Here is a 19634-nt window from a genome sequence, read left to right as displayed (position 1 = left end):
CACATTGTAAAGTGAAGTGGATGACGTCCTAGTAAAGTGTGTGAGCACACGTGCACTCAGGCACACGTGCTGACCTGACTAGTCACTTGTTCCAATAGACTTAATGATAGTATTTTAAACTCATATTTCAACTTATCATATAAAATTGTAAGATCTTCTAACTGGAGCAGACCTGAGAGCTCAGTGTACAGTTGAAGAAACTGAGGACTATGTTTGCCCGTGGTTTCCTCACTCCCAGCGACTACTTAGAGACTGGGCTTTTCCTGAAGCCTCTAAACTGATGTCGACCCACATCTGCCGCCTCTGTGCTTCACTCAGTGCTGTGTGTCAGCCTGTGGTACCTCTGCCCCCCCCGCACGGTGGTCCTCCTCCTCCAATCAGCATTCTCTTTTGTGCCACTGCTCCTGTGGTGGTGGTGGTGATGATTTTAATTCAGATTGGTGTAGACCAAGGCTTATGTCGCCATGGGCTGCTGTTCCCAGTCACTTCCCACAGCCTGTGGGTCAAGCTTGTCCACCTGTCCACCCTGTTCCACAGGAGATGCCAGGAGTTGCCAGCCGGCTAGGTAGCTGATGTCTAGAGGGCTGCTTGAGCCCTGACATTATGATTATTTCTGTAAGGGCTGAAGAGATGATGATTTGCTGCTAATTAGACTTATGAGGTTTAAGTTATTTTACATATTAAAAATTCAGTGGCACATAATTTAGAAAGCAATGCCATTAAAAAGATGGATTAGACTTATCTATGTATCATTTGTGTTGAATGTTTAGTGGAATAAAGTGAATTTTTCATTTCCTAATACCTTTACTTATTAGCGTTTTTATTATAGTTTAAGGTGTAGTTAATACTTTAATTTCCTTATCAAGATAATACAGGGTGTTTTAATCATGGACTAGTTAATGGTTCTCAAACTTTAGCGTGCTTGAGAGTTGTTGCAGGACTTAAAACTCATTGCTGGCCCACCACAGATTTCTGATGAAGACACTTAAAATCTGCATTTCTGACAAGCTCCAGGTACTGTGATGCACAGGGCTAAGGGGCATCTGGAGAAGCACTGCCTCAACTCCACAGTCTTTAACAGGCCTCATCATGGTGCGAACTTGAGCATTTGTTTCTGTGTGCTCTCGACGTGCTATATGTCGCTCTAGCCAGGTCCTCTAAGATTGCTCATCTGTGTAAGCTCCTCCTTGGGCCCCATCGTCCTGAAGACCTTACAGACATCCCTGGAGAGAGCATGCTCCGGTGCCATACTTGTGGGGAGCTTGCTTCTCTGTGTATGTGGGGGGGCTGACCTTCTGTGCACGGTGGTGGGGACAGGATGGGGTAGAGGAAGCCCTGCATGGAGCACCTGTGGGCCGGGTCTAGAACCAATCTGGAGATGGCTGTCACCTCACTAATTCTCAACAACAAGGGCCTGTGGCAGCACTTACACAGGCACAAGTCTGTTGATATCTCATGTCACAGGGTAAGTGCCCCTTATGTGGGATCCCTGCACTATAGAACTTAGGAGACCAAAGAGAAATTCTGTCAAATCTCCTCAACCCTGGCAACTGATAGGTGTTAAGATTAGGAAATGTGGGGAAGCAAGTATGAAGGTCAGGATGACAAGGAGGAAGCCTGGTTAATGTAACAACATGGAAAATTACCACATCTATTAACGTTTTCCTCTGGTTGTCTTAGATGCTAAATCTGAATTGACTTTTTTTTTTTTTTTTTTTTTGCGAGGGGGGCACATATTCCCTAAACCTTTTCTGAAAGATTGTGCTAGAGACACTATTTGCATTCTCTTTTGTGCTTTTATTGGTTAGATAACCTCCTAAAAAGCAAAACTTCATTTCTTAAAATGACTACTATGTTAAATGATGCGTTGCCATACATGAGTTAAATTTTCTCAAAATTGGACAGCAAGGATCAAAAGAAAATTACTTTATTGTTTGTTCAAATTTAGGAAGAGATGTCAGCTCCTGATAACATTTGCTATGATGGTAAAAATTCATTTTTGCTTTTCCATCATTTGTTGTGCACCAACAATGGACAGTATAAAAGAAGGTCGTAGAATACCCTTCTAGAACATTCCTTATCATTGATTCGTTACTGAAAAGCAGTTTAATTTCATTTATAACCTTATATTTGATATATGTCCCTCTCAAAGAAGTAATAAGGAAAAAATCAGGAAATAATACAACAATGATTTAGGATCTATTTTCAAACGTATTTTTCTCAGAAACCATGGACTCTGATAGATCAGGTAAGAACAGAGCTGATTTCAACAAGACGAAGATGTCAGGGAGACTCCATGCGTTCCCATTTTCTTTAATGTGTCCAGGAGGACGTTTCCTTTCATGGTGTATGCAAAGGGAGAGCTGGCACAGCTATTTCTATGTGGAATGCCCCTTTCTTGGTCCTGCCCAGAGTCCTCCTGAGGTGCGGCAGCACTGACACCACCACCCACACCACCACCCTGGAGCCAGGTCCTTCCAGGTGCAGAAGGCCAGCTCCTGCTCTGCTGTCCTTCCTTCCCACATGATGCTTATGTCCCTGTGAAGGAAGAGAGTTTTATAAACCTCAGGCTGCCCTGGGCATGGGAACCACCCTGGCAAGGTAGGGCAGTACCCACCCCAACCCATCTCTGGTTCATTACCCTTTTGTGCTTGATAGTTCTATATGGAATTTTGTCAAAAGACAGTGACAAATCCATCTCCCCACATTAACACAGATGAAAATAGCCCTGGGTTTCTACAGCTTTGTTTCCATCTATACAGGTTTTTGTGCATAAATATGAACGTGGCACTATAGGTTACCAAAGGGGAGAAAGGCAAAGTCTCTTAGCCTCTTTATTCTCTCACACAGTGTCATTTCCTCTGTTTTCACCCATTTTCCAATATAAACTTGATTTGATGCTTCGCTGTTGGACCTTTTTACTAATTGATTAAAGAAAATTAGTTCAGATTCTTTGGTATTTACTTTATTGCTGATATAAATTCAAAAAAGAAAGAAAGAAAGAAAGGCCCAAACTTCAGTTTGATGTTCAGTAGTGACATATTTGCCATTGATTTTTATTTTAAACCAAATCTTCTCTCTATAGACCTCATATAACAGTGTTCAGAATTGTTATTAAATCACCTCACCAAAAAATGGAGTAGTATAAATAAGGCTACCTAAGAGGAACAGTTAAGGTAGCCCTAAAATATTAAAATAGATTTTACAGGAAAATTGTACCTAGCAAGTGTGGATTAGTTTTATCCTTGTTTCTTAATCTTTTAACATGCGTGTCTTAAAAATTCAAAAAGAGCAGTATGAAACAGCTTATTAATGTGTTGCTCTGTTTTACAAGAGGGCGTGGAAGGAATATGGAGTAGTCATCTGAGCAGATAAATAAGTATAATAATTATTAACATTAAAGTGATCACATTTTTAACCCCTATAGTGTGTTAAGCTTAATGAAACTACCAGCTGCCCTTCTGGTTTATTGGATTAGCAATTAGGTGAAAACGTTGAAAGAAGACTTATTTATTTGGACAGATGTAGAGAGGTCAGAATTAATTTTTCGAAAACCTTTTAATTGAATTCCCTTTTAATTTTCACAGTAGTGTCTTGTTAAATATTCATGTTAATGCTGGTGGCTTTCTGAAGGTCTGAATGAGATCTGGATTCTCAAAATCAACATAGATTGTTTAACCCTTTTCATCTAGTGCGCCAGCAGGGACTTCCTGAGCATAATCCCACAGTATTTGAATAATTAGAAGGTAATAATGAGGATTTAATTAGTCCTAGAGATATGCTGGAACACAACCCCTAAGAACTTTCCCTTTCGGACACAGACAGTGCACAGAATCGATGCTGCTACAGGTCTGTGATGTGCTTGGAAATGTATTCTGTGGCCAGAGGCATTTGTTTGGCACCATTCTTTGACTGCCAGATTCATACGAAGGAATCCTGGGTGAGGTTTTCCAGAATTATTGAATAGCTTCTCCTAGCCTTCACTTTTGTCCCCCTTGCTGACCAGATGTGGACCTCGCCTGCCTCTGCCATGTTGAGGCAGAGTTGCAGTCCTGGCGACATACAGGCTGGCTGTGCCTGCAGGACAACTGGCTCTCGATGGTGCTATGGTTGGTGAAGCCGGACCAGTGGCGCTTCCACTGTGGCTGTGGACTGAGAACAGAGATAGCACAATTGTGCATTTGTATGATGTCCTGGAATTTTTTCCAGCCAAACTTAGGATCTTTGACAGCTGTTTGTCAGCAGAACCACAAAAACTTCATCTTTGGAACCTGATCTTCTCAAAGTGATGTTTATCGGCAGTTGCATTTTTATAAATATAAATAGTGCTGCTGTCCAACAAGAGCACATCTCAGATGGGGTATGGTCCTGCCTTTTGATGTCCTCTTTGTGTGCTACCAAAAATAGTAAATTAGAATGTCTGTATTTCAGTAGTCTGAGATTTACAACTTATATATTTTACTTAAACTGATTGAACAGTATATGTCTTCATTATTCTTTTTCTTCTACTATTAACCCCAAATGTTCACTGCCTTAGTATAATTTTATTCCCACCAATTAGTGGTGTACTTTTGTTTCCTTTCAGTCTGAATAGAATTTCTCACCAGATTTTTAGTCACATCATTCAAGGATCGCAAATCTTTCCAAAGCACAGAACAACCAAATATTAGAATATTTCTTGTTCTCAAATTTGAAAAGTTTACCATTTTGCCAAAACAGATCATTTGCTGTGATACAGTATTTCTCCCTCTTAGGTCACTGCTGCTGTTTAGATGTTTCTCCAGCTGGGCAGCTGTAGTGTCCTTCTAAGCTGGAATTCATGAAGAGTAGCACTAAGTGAAATGTCCAGAGACCACCTCCCCTCACCATCTCCATGCTCTTTATAACCCAAGAGTATTTCATTACATACTTAAAAATTTTGAAGTTTTTAATACTACCAGTTTGTTTCAAGTGATATTTATACCATAAGTTAGTTTTGAAATTTTAAAAATTACTCTGAGTACTTTAATTGACCTAACTCCTTAATCATCAAGAACAGATTAACAAGTTGGCCCTGAAATGAAGGAGACTACCAAGATAACTGTTAAGGAGTTGGAAGTGAGATTTATTATTTGTTAAAAATTGTTCTGGTTTTGCAAACTACAGAAATTATTTTGTTCATCTTTCTTTTGAATTCTCAGTTTTAAATAGGACAGTGAATCTGCTGATGTTGAGATGTTCCTCAGGTTATGCTAATTGTCAGAAAATGTTTTCATAACCCATATTGTTAGTTCTTTCTCTTTCTGAAGAGAAGGTATTTTACCTTCCCACTGCTGTAAGAAGAGCATTATCAATATTCTGCCCTTACCCCTGTGGCAGTTAATTCAGTCTCTGCTCTTGAGAATCCCTTTTGTGTGGTCTGTGAAAGATGCAAATAAACTCAAATGGGAGGTTTTATACTAGAAAGGATATCTAGACTTCACTCTAGAAAGGTGTTTCTAATTTCTTGAGCCTCAGACCTCTGGTTTTGGGCTAGACTGTGGGCAAGCCCAAGGGGTGCAGCTGTGGTATAAGTACCGTGTGAGGTTCATCATCAGATTCCCTCTCAGACTACTGTCCAGATGTATGTCCATCAAAAAGCTGAGAAAATATGTCTCATACAGTAAAAACTAATTTATGTTCATTGAGAAATCATTGATCTTTAAAAATATTTTTTTTAAGTATAATTTTGTTACTTTTGTTATATGTCATAATTTTATGAATTGTCAATTAAAGCTTTTAATAGTTAACACTCACTTTTAACCTGCTCATTATTCTTCAGTGGAAGTATTTGAGAACATCTGGATCTTGGGTAAATTCGCCACTGTGTCTGGCACACACTGACAGACACCAGCAGGCTCTCCCCTGCTCCTTTTGTGCTCCTCCTCAGTGAACGGCCACCCTTTATCCCAACCAGCAGACTTGAGGCCACGCTTGATGCTTTTTTCTCCCACGTCTTCCCCAGGCTACCTAACTTCCCCACTGGACTGCAGTAGTTTCCATACCTTTGCGGGTCTAAATGTACTGTCACTTCCTTAGTCCAGACCAGCTAGGCACCTTCAGAAGCCTCCAGCTCTTTTTCCTGTCTATTTTGCATGCCGCATCCCAAACAGTCATGCCAGAAGACAAGAATTGCATCAGTGCCTGTGCCTTGGAGAAAGGCACACTGATCTGCTAGTGGGGGCCCTTCCATACCCAGCTCCTGCCTCCCCTTCTCTCACCACACTGTGGTTCTCATGTCCTTGTGCCACATTGACCCTCTTTTAGAACCTTTACATACTCTTTTCTCGAACTGGCATGCTTTTGCCCCCATACTACTTCAGCTCTGCTCCCTGAGGTTCGTATTGCCTGCCCAGCATATTGATCCTTCAAGTTCTGGTGGCCTGGTACCTAGGAGGGCCCAAGGCAGAGTTTGCTGCGTGGGCAGATGCATAAAGCTTGCCCATCATGGTGCTGCCCCTATAGGTCAGGTGCCTAGGAGGAGGCAGCTTGCTCAAGGCCCACTCACTGCCAGGGAACAGCTGCAACACTCCAGGCCCAGAGCACCTTGAGCTTCATGAGGATGAGCACCAGAGCTTTCTCATTGTCACAATCCAGTGATTCTTATTTCATGTGCTGTTGCTAATTTTAATCTGTCAGGACCTTGGATTCAAAAGATCTGAGTTCAGGTGGAAATTTTACCACTCTCCAGTTTTGTGATCTAGGACAATTAATTAAATCTCTGTTCCCTTAAATATGGATTAGAGTGTGCCATGAATTTATTGCAGAGGTCAAATGAGATCTTGTATCTGAAGTTGGTTAATTGCATGGCATTGTAAAAATATTAATAACGAGCATCAGCATCAGGTACATCTAGCTCAAGTGTGACCTGGTTTGAAAGTCCATAGAAAGTAGTTTGTTGGCTTCTTCCAGCACAGAGACATATGCAGGCTCTCGTTGCCCTCAGCACTAAAGCTGACTTTTGCAGATAAAACTTTGAAAATGTGCACATGGAAAGGCTGGCTGTTCTGTCCCCATCTGCCATCTGGTATTTAGTTTGATTCCTCCCCTGATTCTAATTTACTCAATGATAGATGGTGTAAGTTTCAAGGCTAGTCAGTAGCTGAGAGGGCTGTTGTGGAAGGGGGCAGCTTCGATGCTGTGGTGTGTGCCCCCTTGCATAGGGCGCTACATTCGCAGGGAAAAGAGAGGGAGTGATTCTGCCAGTTAACCTAATAGCACAGCTGGTAAGACACAGGGGTCCCCAGTTAAAGCCTTGAACGGGTCATTAGTTTCTGTCTTCCTCAAAGCAATTCATGTTGCGAAGAGAAGCAGGCAGGAAAATAAATACTGAAGATATTAAAATGTTCCAAGAATACTTTTTAAAATATATTTTTCTCTCCAAACCGGACTCTTACACCTATTTGGGAAGAGAAATGGCCTGTCTCTCTGGTTGGAGACACTCGGCTGAGGTGGTGACGTGTGACCATTATTTCACACATGTGGTGAGACATCTTTTATTGAACTGGGCTTTTAGAAGCAAGGCAGTAATTCTGTGAATTTTTTTAACGGGACGCCACCATGAAAATAAATTGTCCATGTGCCACAGGGAAACCACGCTTTGCTTTTTGGTGGCTTGTGGAACCTTAGGTATCTTATTGATGTCCTGACAGTGGGCAAAGCTCTCTGCTGGTTGAAGAGACACCTCTGAAGAAATTAAATTTTGGTGTTTCGGTTCTGGCTGTCCTACATAAACTGAGGCATTCTCTCCTTGCTATTTCCTTTCTCATGTAGTGACAAACCATGACTTGGGCTTTGTGCTTAATTTGTTTTTTTTCCAACAGGATTTAAAGTCTCTAAAACTTAATGTTGCAGAATGTGTTGTATTGTATGAAGATGAAAAGAGGACACAGTTGGCAGCCAAGACCCATGTTCAAATTCCCTTCAGTTTAATTTTGGAAAATTTGTTCACTATTCATTTAGCTACTTCTACATATGCCTTCTAATGTCCTTCAACCCAGAAGTGTATTTTCTTGAATGCTACTCTCACCCATTGCTGACAGTTTTGAAGTTTTGACAATCTGTCATTGCAGATCTGGGTTCATAGAGCTTCTTGATAGTTTCCTGTATCAATCCAACACAAATGTGCTTTAAGGCCTAAATTTACTATTTAAAATTAAATGAAATTTTATTCTATTTTTGATAACTTTTTAGTGCTTCTAAAGATCAGCTATATCTATCTTTATACTGTCCAGAAAAGAAATTTTTCACATCCTTACTGTACAGAAACACTCTGCATTCCATTTCATATCTTATTTGGAAAATTCTTATGATAATAAATCCATTGCTTTAAACATTTTTTGGGCTACTAAGATTTAAGATTCTTGTTTGTAAGGATTTTCTCTTTTACAAATCAGAGAATCCTACGTAGCATTTTTCTTAAATTGGGGAAAATGTTCATTAAACAAATCACTAATAGGACAGTGCTAAAGAATATGTTGGGGAGCTGGGATGTGGCTCAGAGGTAAAGCGCTTGCCTAGCATGAGTGAGGCACTGGGTTCGATCCTCAGCACCACATGAAAATAAAATAAAGATATTGTGTCCACCTATAACTGAAGAAATATTTTTTTAAAAAGAATATATTGAAAAGGTCTTGAAAATTCACCTAATAAAAAAAATAGATAGGCGGGTACAGTGGCACATGCCTATTATCCCAGCAGCTTGGGAGGCTGAGACAGGAGAATTGGAAGTTCAAAGCCAGCCTCGGCAACATGGCAAAGCCCTAAGCATATCAGCGGTACCCTATCTCTAAATAAAATATAAAAATGTGCTGAGGATATGGCTCAGTGGTGAAGCACCCCTGGGTTCAATGCAAAAAAAAAAAAAAAAAAAAGGTAAATGTTTTAGAAATGCTGATTCATGTAGGCCAGTTTTCCCAGAGTGATGAAGGGATTTTTATTTGATTGAAGAAAAATGTCTATTGACTTAATCTTTAAAACTGGGTCTCCATAATGCAGAGTGAAATATTTTTTTCTAGACCTGCGGTAAACATTACTTACACTGCCATGTGACCAGAATGGGTTATTGATTTGATGTTGTCCCTTGATGGTAAGGTTGCTACCATAGGAGAATGACCCTAAGTAACCGTGCTTTAAAAAGGTAGACTAGGGCTGCGAGGCCCTGGGTTCAATCCTCAGCACCACAGAAAAACAAATAAATAAAGATATTTAAAAAAAAAAAGCAGACTAAATGCTTCCCAGTCACGTCCTGGCAACCCTGCGCCCCCTGTGCTGTCTTTAGCTATTGAATGTTTTGAAATTACCAAGTTGTCATTAAATACATAATTTAGCACTGTGCCTTTGGAATATAGATTGTCAGCCTCTTATCAGAAGGTGGAAAGAAGCTGCCCAAGATTTCTCCCAGAACTGCGAGATCAGCAGAAAGTGCCAGCAGAATGCCTTTGTCCTGGCCAGGGTCTTATAAAGCCATGAAGAGAAAGGTCTCCCCTAGGTCAGACCTGGGTCTTCTTGTAAACCCCACATAAAACCCTCAAGGATTGATTAATCCATTGCACAGGTGTTTATAAAGCTAGCCATCGTTGTGATGCCTGAGATCCTGTGGGCCAGAATCTTTGCCCTTTACCTTAAGAGTCTGTTCAGACCCTTGATAGAAATTTCAGTGTCTCTTTCCCTCCTCCTCCCACTGTCCATCTTTCCCTCTCTCAGTCGGCCTCCCACTCTCTGCCAAGGAGGATGTACACTGAATTTTGGGCCACCAGAGCTAATCAGTACCTACCAGAGCTACATAGAGGGGCTAAGCTTAGCTTTTCTGAGCCAAATGACATAGCTGGCCAATTATTTCTGGAAGCAGCTGTTTGTAGAGGTTCAGTGCTATCTGGATAGTGAACCACGTGAGGCAAGCCACCCCTCAGCTCTGACTGAGATATGGAACAGGCAAGTCCCAGAGACACAGGCTTCCTAGGCAAGGGCCTCAGGCTGTGGGTCACAGTGTCAAGGGGGTAGCAGTGGCATTGCAGGGAAGTGACCAATGTCTAAATCCTTGAGGCACTTTCTAAACTGATGAATGGCTTGTAGGAAAACCTGGCACAGGAAGCTAGTTTGGAAACTTAGAGTAGTTCCAATGGGAAGTTCATGGTGGGTTATATTAAAAATCATGTGACCAATAGTAGCTGTCACTCACTGAACCTCTGACAGGTGCACAGGGCTGACCGAGCCTTGTGCTTTGCACATTGCCTCAGTTCATTTTATGAGACAGGCTCTTGACAGAAAAGGAAACTGAGGCTTGACTGAACTTGCCGGAAGCTCCCTGACTGGAAGCAGGGCAGCCACTTTCTGGGCTCTGCCTGCAGGCCCCACGGTGGGCCGGGAAAAGTGGAGGATGTGATGTAGGTGGATGGAAGTCCAACGGGAGACATCTCTTTCCCCTTCCCTCCCTTGCTGTCATCTATCAGTTGCTGCTGCTGCTCGACAGTCCTTCCTTCAGCTGTGATACTCTGAAGACAGGTGGCACAGGAAGCGACAGTCTGACTTACTAAGCTGCTTTTGTACAGTAAAAGTAAATGGATACAGAATGAAATGGCCTTATTATTCCCTAAAGGCATATGTATCTGTCCAACTCCAAGCCAGACACCTTGCTTGGACAAATGAGAAGAGAGCTTTGAAGTACTCAGGTGCTCACCGTCTGGGAGAGAGCCAGACATACTAACAGATGATAGTGTGGTGACAGCTCCACCACACCTGACTTCAGGTTGCTTTCCTCGAAGGCCAAGGAGTGTGGTGGGCAGGAGCCTGGGGAAGGCAGAGGACAGGAGTTCGTCCCTGTGGTGGAAGTGAAGTCTTGTGAGGCATGATCAGTGGGGGATGCTGCAGAGCATCTTGCTTTCACCCCATGCTTCCCATTAGTGGGTGTCTTTCCCTATTGATATGTAAAATATGAAAGCATTAGACATTTAGGGGTGAAACTTGTTTTTTGAAGCACAATGTGTGTTGAATGACATATGTGAATATGTAAACACATGCACATTAGATCATGATATAAAATGTTTCCTAGTTGGATGCAGTGGTGGTTTCCTAGTTGGATGCAGTGGTGTACACCTATAGTCCCAGCAACATGGGAGGCTAAGGCAGGAGGATCACTTGAGCCCAGGAGTTGGAGACCAGCCTGAGCAACATCTGAAATTCCATCTATAAATAAATAAATAAATAAATAAATAAATGTATGTATGTATGTATGTATGTATGTATGTAAGTATGTTTCTCAGGGCTGGGGATGCAACTTGCTGGTAAAGCTTAGCATGTGTGAGGCCTTAGGTTCAGTCACAGGTACGGCAACAATAATGAAATTTCCTAGCTGTGAACTGGTTTGAAAACGAGTGTTTGTACATAACCTCAGCAAATTCACCTCTGTGAGCCACAATGTCTTTAGGTTGTTTTGAAACTTAAATGAATTAATAATAAGCAATTTTTTGCATGCAATATATGTTCATTAAGAGTCACCTGTTTACCTAGATCAGGGAATAGCACCCTACCTGGAAATATTTGCTAAGTGGCAGGATTTGCATAAATTTGTAGGGCTAAAGCAACCTTGTACCTGTAGGGATCTCAGATGTCCTGGGAGACAGAAGCACAGTGGGAAGAGACAGGAGAAAGGAGGGGCCAAATGCTGAAGACATGTGTGCTGGCCAGGAAGCAAATCAAGGCAGACCTCATTCTGAGAGGAGGAAAACAGGAGGTGGGGCAAGGTGGGGAGCCCAGGGGCCAGAGGCACGAGTTGGAAGAGGCCTTGCTGCTTCTCTTGGATGTGGGTATTCCCTTGTTGACCTTCAGGAGCTGAGCCAGGGTGGGGTTTAGAGAAAGGGGTAACATGTTAAGCTAAGCATGGAAAAGAACTAACCAAATGAAAGGGTACCCCACAGACCTCTGGGAGTGCAGGAGCTTTGGTTCCTCCATGTGGTTTAGGACTCAGACCAAATTTGACTTCAAGGAAACCGTTGCCTTCCCCAGTTTTAAGTGGACCCTCCCCAGATATTCTGACCCCACCTGTACCTTTTTATTGTACTCAGACCTATTTATTTTGAATTGTTGGATGTCCATTTTCCACTGGACACTGGAGTGGAAGCTCCCTAAGGGCAGACACTGTCTGTTTTGCTCCTTGCTTAATATCCCAGCACCTGGCACTAAATAAATGATAAAGAGAGGCAAGGGAAGTGATCACCCATTGACCAAGATGTTACTGTTTTTTCCTCATATAAAATTATAAGTTGCTTTGTAATTTTATCATTTTTCATCGTGGATAAGATTTGTTTTCTGTTCAACAGAGTTTTAAGTTGAGTGCAAGGATCACATATTTTGCTTTAAAAAATGTTTTTTTTTTTTTTTCCTTATCCTTGTCATAGTTCCATGAATGCTAGAGTAAAATTGAGGCATGCTGGTAGAAGATCTGAATAACATTGTGGATTGAGTTATCAGTTTGATAGCTTAAATTGGAACTCACAATGAATAAAGGGATCATAGAATCGCTAGAAAGGCAATAGTAATGCCTTGGTATAGCATTTTCATGGGGAAAAGTGCTTTTGCATACACTTTTCTTACTGAATTCTCAGAACAATCTTGTAAGCCAAGGCAAGAAGTGCTTTCACTATTTCATACAAAAGAGCCCATGGGTTCCACAAGAGGGTCGGTAGAGGCAGCCTCTAACCCACTTCTTCTGGTTCCAGACAGGTCAGAGTGTGTGTTTCTCCCACATGACCTTCTCTCTAAGAAAACAGATTTTGCTTGAAATTCTTTTCCTAAAGGGCAGTTTATTGTTTATGCCAGAAATGTGCCTCTCTTCATTTACAGCGTGGTAATACTAGTTTTTGTGGTATTTATCCAGGTAATGCAGGACTTAAAAATGGTAAATTTAATTTTAAAAACCCTTGTATTTGTTTACTTTATAGATGAAATACATTTTTATATGGAATATCTAAGAAACAGTGTTATATATAACATATATGATAATTGTCTATTTTAGTACTTTGTCCAAAGTTTATCCCCATGTTAGATATTTACTATATAACATAATTCTATAGTATATTTAATAACTCTATAGTTTCATAATGTATAGGAAATTCATTTTATACTTTCTAGATTTCCCTTACTAGAAAGTTGATTTTCTAAACTCAGACAGCTTACGACTAGGAAATCTTACAGCTCTTTAAAGCTGCAGCTGCATTCTCCCAGCTGTCAGACTGCGGCACAAGCTGCCATTGCATAATAACTTTCTAAAAGTAAAGTACATCCAAATATGTCACCATAAATAGAGAATTTGAGGTTGAACTTTGATTTTTTCCCCCCATTTTGGGGGGAATTTTCAGACCTTTATTTCATTCAAAATAAAGATGTTTAAAACAACAACAACAAATTAAAGGACTCCCCCCCCAAAAAAATATAAATGGAATTACAGACCCAATTTAGATTTTTTTTTTTTTTTAGGAGAGAAAATGTTCAAACCAGAGTCATAGAGAACTAGAGCTAAAGTGACCCTGCTACCATCAAGTGCCACCTCTATTTTAATAGGCCAGGACTCAGATACCTGAGGGCTCTGCAGCTGGCTGGAATGTGCACAGCAGAGTACAAGGCCAGGACTGGCATCCTGTGATCCCAGGAATCCGTGGCCATAGTAGATGCTGACATTTTCTGAGAGCTTTGGGGCACCAGGCCTGGCTGTTAGTGTGTTTCTGAGCTCACATCCACCTTGTTGACTCTCCCCACTTTGCACTTGAGGAAACAATAGATTCGTATAGCTTCTACAGTTAGGATGGAAGGTACAAGTCCCTCTTTTCCACCTAACTTCTGTTGATCCTTATTTTTCATCAACCTGCTGAAAAGATTATGGCAATATTCTATAGCTTTTAAAAATCAGAAGACTTCTCCCGAGGGATTATTGCAGCCATTTAACTAGATATCACTTTAACTCTCACTTGACTTCTAACTTTGAACTTTACTCCCTTTCAGCCCTTTCTCAATGCTACCAACTAGAGTAGAACTAGTTTCAAAAATGTACGCTGAATCCTGTCACTTTGCAGCTATGGCAATATACAGCTGATGCCAGTGTTACTCAAGCCTCAGGGCCAACTTCCCATGGGTCTGCAGGGCAGGGCACATCCATTGGTGTGTGATGGCAGCTATGCCTGCTACACAGGAGGGAGAGTGCTCAGGGCCAGTGGGGACAGGCAGATGACATGGACAGCTCTAGAACAGGAATCAAAAGATCCACTGGACACTGTTCATGTGGACTGCTGATCAGGGAGATATACACAGCACAGCCATGAGTCATAAAATGCCTCTGCAAGGCTGCGTGGAAATATTGAGGCTTTAGGCAGGACTCTGGCAGGAGAAGGGGCAGAGGGTCACCCCCAGGAGAGCCCTTTTTTAAAAATATTTTTATTAGTTGTTGATGATTTTTTTTAACTTATTTATATGCTGAGAATCGAACCTAGGACGTCACACATGCTAGGCAAGCGCTCTACTGCTAAGCCACAACCTCAGCCCCCCCCCCCAATGCCCTTTCCCTCCCACACCCCAGGAGAGCCCTTTTAACCCTCTGGTTACACAGGTGCTGGACCGTGTGAATCCCATGTGTTTAAGTGTAAAACAGATGTAGAAATAAGAACTGGCTTGTTTATTCTGACTGGAAACTACATGTGAACATGTGGGGTGCTGGAGTTTAGAGGTTTTCTTGGTCGTTTATGAAGCAGAATGTTGGCATTGTCCTGTCTATCTTTAGTATGCAGAACACTTTCATGGGTTGGATCAGTTGATCCTTACAGGAACTTCATCTCCATTTCAAGATAGAGGAAACTGAGGCTTGGAAAAATTACCATTTGCCCAAGGTCACACAGCAGTGGGGTTCAGTATGCATTGCAAGATATCTGTTTACACATCCGCTGCCTCTGTTCTGAGCTGGAGGCACAGAACTGTAACCCAGGCCTTCTGGCAGTTCAGTGTGTCAGATGGCAATAGCTGAGACAGAAGCAGGGAAGTTGCCACCCTCCCCTTCTGAGGTCTTGGGGGTTCCAGGGAAAGGGGCAACTATTTTGGAAAATAGACAACAAGATTTTAAGAAGCTCCTGTAAGTGGAACTGTTGAAAATACATGGAGAGAAAATTAACTCCTAGTTTTAATTTCTATTTGAAGAGGTGAATTCCATACCTCATAGAACTTGTCCATAAGTTACAGAATTTGATGCTATGGTACTTTATCTATGTTGCAGTACTAGGGATTACCCAGGGCTTCTCACCTGCTGGGCAAATGCTCCACCATAAAGCTACACCCTGGGCACTGCATTCAAATTAGCTTTCAGATTCCACTTCCTTTTAAAGTCTTTTCACAAACTTGATTTTTCTGCATAATGTCTTTGATCATTGGGATAGTTCCCATGGAATTCTCATGTGATGTGTGTTTTTAAGTACTGAACAATAGTCTAAAATAAAGAAGTAGCTTGCCCAGGTGAGAATTCTTAGAACTCACTTGAACAAACCATCAGCCTGCAGGAAATGTCCCAGAAGCAGCAGCCACTGACGGCCTTTCATGGACACCTGTATGGTAGAGGTGAAATGAAATGCTAAGTGAACCTGGGTTGTGTGCTGTGCTAATGACGAGGAAAGCAGTCAGGGAGAGAACTCAGACACGGTCTGTATGAAATTGGAATTTTTTTTTTTTTTAATTCAACAAGGCTGTATCTGAAACTCTAGAGAATTTTATAGTAAAGCTTAGATAAATATTTCATGTAACATCTTAAGAAGCAATCACTTATAGTAATTTTAGTCCTCTGATTTCTGTTTGTTTTCAGATTTGAAAAAGCAAACATTTTCTTTGATTATTTATATCTAGGAGCTGCCAATTGAGCCCAATTTCAGAAGACTTATCTTTATAAATAAATTAAATAGGATAATAAAGACTAGCTCTACCTACTTTTATATCTCTTTAGGTAGAAAAGCAATGTTAAAAGTATCTCCCTCTCTTTTTTTCTTAGTGAAATGTCAACCATAGCCTTTGTAAACACAAAGTACCATTTACCCTCCCTTCAGCTGCCCTTAGATGGAGGTCTTGTCTCACCCTGCACCTCTGCAATTGATTTTCTTTGGAAACTGCGACCCTGGTTCTCCTCTGGAGCAGGCAGCAACCTGCCTTGCCCCAGTTAGAGCCTTCCCTTGGCAACGCGGGCACAGTGACCAGCACCAACACTTGGTTCTGGGAGCAATTTCTCACATTGCCCTTTGTTGGTTTGCTACTTTGATTATACAAGCTTTTCTTAGAAATATGTCTTGACTCAAGGGCTCTCCGTCCAGACAGCCCATGCTGCTTACTAGCATTCATCCCAGCTGCTAGCACATGGACACACCTGACACTGTAGTTCTGCATCATTTAAAGATTCATCTTCTTTATCCATTTAAAGCACCACACTAACCCCTACTGTGTTGTGCTGAGCACTCTCTTGTATGCCTAAAGAATTAAACCTTCATTCGTTTAAAAAAAAAAAAAAAGGTTTGTTATTGATGCTTTGTGCCACACTCCTGTAAGACATACAATGCAGCAGTAAGTCCAGACATGATCCTTGCCATCATGGAGCTTATGTTTTAGTGGTGGAAAATAGAGGAAAAGCGAGCCAAAAAATAATAGCAGTAATACTTAGAGGTTGCAAAAAGTGCTGTGAATATAGGTAGGTGTGAAATAGGCTGAGAGACTGCAGGGTGTGGGGCAGGGAGAGCCGCCTAGCGAACCAGGAGGATCCAGTAACGTCTAAAGGATCGAAAAGACTTTTGTTGAGTGGGAGAGTCGGATGTTATCTTCTTGGAACTTCCAGAAGGCCAGCAGACATGAGGGTAGCAGAAGAGAAAGCTATAGGAAAAGGGGGTGAAATAAGGCAACTGCCAGGCCATGAAGGATCTGTGACGGGGTCAGGTGTTTGAATGTGAGTCCCACCAACAGTGGGGAGCCTTGGGGGGCTTTATGCAGTTCACCTGCAAAGGGAGTGTGAGAGTCAGCTCCTGGAAGGGCTTCCAGTGGGTCAGGAGTCCAGTTGAACAGCACTTGTCCTGTGAGCTCAGCTCTGTGCAGGGGACGCTGGGGACAGGGGGCGTGAGATTGTGCTGTAAGCAGAGGTGCTGAGGAGCTGGGCACAACATGTGCACCTGCGAGGGTGCAGGCTTCTCAGCTCTGCCTGGTACTTTTCTTTCATGAAGGCCTTACCTGTAAGAGCTGTTACGGTGACTTGCCTTTCTTGTTCTTTTCCTCTCTCCAGGTCAAGTTCACCATCTTCTGAGTTCCTGGGAACTCTCTAATGAGAATTCTGGATTAGGACCAGGATGTCCCCATGGCACCCTCCCAGATCCCTCACCTGGGTTTGAGATATCTTTGGATATTTCTTAGGAGAATCTCAGTACCAGCCCTCTCCCCATGGACCCTCTGCACAATCCCATGTCCGTTTCTGTGCCTGCAGAGATTATGAAGCACCTGCATTTATGTGTTCCATCTGTTTTCCCACATAGGTTTTATGGCAGGCACACAAAGAAACCCTCAGATGTCTCAGTACGGACCTCAGCAGACAGGACCGTCCATGTCGCCTCATCCTTCTCCTGGGGGCCAGGTGCACCCTGGAATCAGTAGCTTTCAGCAGAGCAACTCGAGTGGGACTTACGGCCCGCAGATGAGCCAGTATGGACCCCAAGGTAAACATGGCGCAGTGAGTGGTGCGAGTCTCTCAATACACTAGTCCTTCTGGGTCTTAATACTTTAAGTGTGCTTTAAGATTCCCTTGGTGGAGCTGGGGCTGTGGCTCAGGGGTAGAGTGCTTGCCTAGCATGTGTGAGGCACGAGGCTTCATCCTCAGCACCACATAAGAATGAATAAAATAAAGGTATTGTGTTCATCTACAACTAAAAATAAAAATTAAATTAAAAAAATATTCTCTGGTCCCAGAAAGGCTGTGAGGTTAATGCAGACCCTACAGTCCTTGAGCTGCCTGTCCATAATGCTGGGAAGAACCACAGCCCCTGTTCCTTAATTAAGCGCTAAGTGTGCCTTGTGTTAACAGTTACTACAGTGCCATTCCAGTGCTTATGGAGAAAGGACACAAGCCTTAGCTTAGAAGGTTCTGATTTATTAGGGCTCATCTTGTGGGACTCGAATTTTGCACCTTTCTCTCAGTAATCCCCTTCAGTACCTCAGACTCTTGGCTCAGAAGGGTGTCCCCGCTCATGGCCCACCAGCCTGTCTTTGGGGTGCTGAGCAGGTGGGGGCATTTCTCACTTCCCTGACCATCACCCTCCGACTCCTGGAGAGAGCACAGAGCCTGACACAGGTGCATATCCTCCAACAGGAAGAAAAGGGGAGCATGGAAGGATAAGTGGAAGCTGCCCCAGATGCACCCCCAGGATCACTTTCCTAGAGCTCAAGCAGGTTTTATCAGATATGCAGAGAGTCCTTTCATCAAGGTTTAACCTCATCTGGATGTGTGTGTGTGTGTGTGTATTTTTTGAAAGTCACTATGGGCAGTAGGACATTTGAATTTAGCACATTCTCTATATTTTGTTTACTTAGACATTAATGGATAATTTAGAGAACGGGATAATCTAGCACAATTCCTAGAGTTTCCTCACTTCTGAAAATCTCAGGAACACTCCAAGGGAAGATGAGAGCGTCGGGCTGCTCATCCCTCCACAGCCCCTCCAGGCCTGCGTGGGACAAGCCTCTTGGAGAGCCATGTGTCTTTAGCAAGCTGGGCCACATCCAGGAGGGGCCCCAGAGGGCCCAGGCGCCTCATAGACAGCCTCCTCATCCTGTTTTATGGTAGTTACAGTTTGGGAAGGGAGTGGCACTGCCAGTGTGGCCCTGCATCTTGCCTTGTACTGCTGTGTTCTGTTCCCTTTGCAGTTGTTTCTGTGCTAGGAAACTACAACAAAACCCAAAGCATGAGTCTTCTTGCCTTGGCACGTGTGCACCTGCGCAGAGCGTGGCCTCTGTTTTGCGTGCTTCCCTTCATGCCACTTCGTACAGGTTTTCCAGGTTATTAACGCAGCAAGCCTTAGGATGCTCTTCCTGGCTGACAATAATGGTCTGCCTGTCCCTGTCAGCACAGGTCATCATGACCTGAGGACTTGAGGCAGGACTGGTGAGTGACTTATTCTGGGAGCTGCTCTTACTGTTTCTGTAGCTGTCAAGGAAAGAAGAAAACTGTACACAGTTGGAAAGCAGTTTACAAATTATGGTGGGCCTGGAAAATGTGGACTTTTTCTCAGAATATACCTGGAGACAAGGTTGCAGCTCTGTTTTCAGAACTGGCTGCTGAATGCTGAAGGTCTAAGCCTTAACTTACAACCTTGAGGCTTCGTGTGATTTTTGACGTAGGTCTCTGTACTCCTCAGCAAGTCAGTCTTGGAGCCCCTTCCTCTACTCAGTGACAGAAGACGGCCTCAGACCATCTAACAAGTCCTTTGTGAATAAACCTTGAGCTTCTGCTATGGGAGTCAATAGCAGGGAAGATGATTTCCATGGAATAAATTCCTTTTTTGACAAAATCCTCCTTCAGTTTTCTGGAATCATTGATTATGAAGACTCTTCACTTAAGAGTACTG

General features: G+C 42.6%; 1 protein-coding gene across 3 annotated transcripts in view; it reads left to right on the top strand.

The window, feature by feature from the left end:
- Arid1b (AT-rich interaction domain 1B) overlaps window positions 1-19634 on the top strand; it is a 402089-nt gene that overhangs the window by 313578 nt on the left and 68877 nt on the right. For all 3 annotated transcript variants that reach the window (XM_076858093.2, XM_076858094.2, XM_076858092.2), the window contains exon 7: window positions 17550-17729. In XM_076858093.2, the coding sequence (XP_076714208.2) occupies window positions 17550-17729 (180 nt within the window). The remainder of the gene's footprint in view (window positions 1-17549; window positions 17730-19634) is intronic.

The sequence above is a fragment of the Callospermophilus lateralis genome, chromosome 6 (genome assembly GCF_048772815.1).
Source record: "Callospermophilus lateralis isolate mCalLat2 chromosome 6, mCalLat2.hap1, whole genome shotgun sequence".
NCBI lineage: Eukaryota > Metazoa > Chordata > Mammalia > Rodentia > Sciuridae > Callospermophilus > Callospermophilus lateralis.
This window is presented reverse-complemented; position numbering and strand designations above follow the sequence as displayed.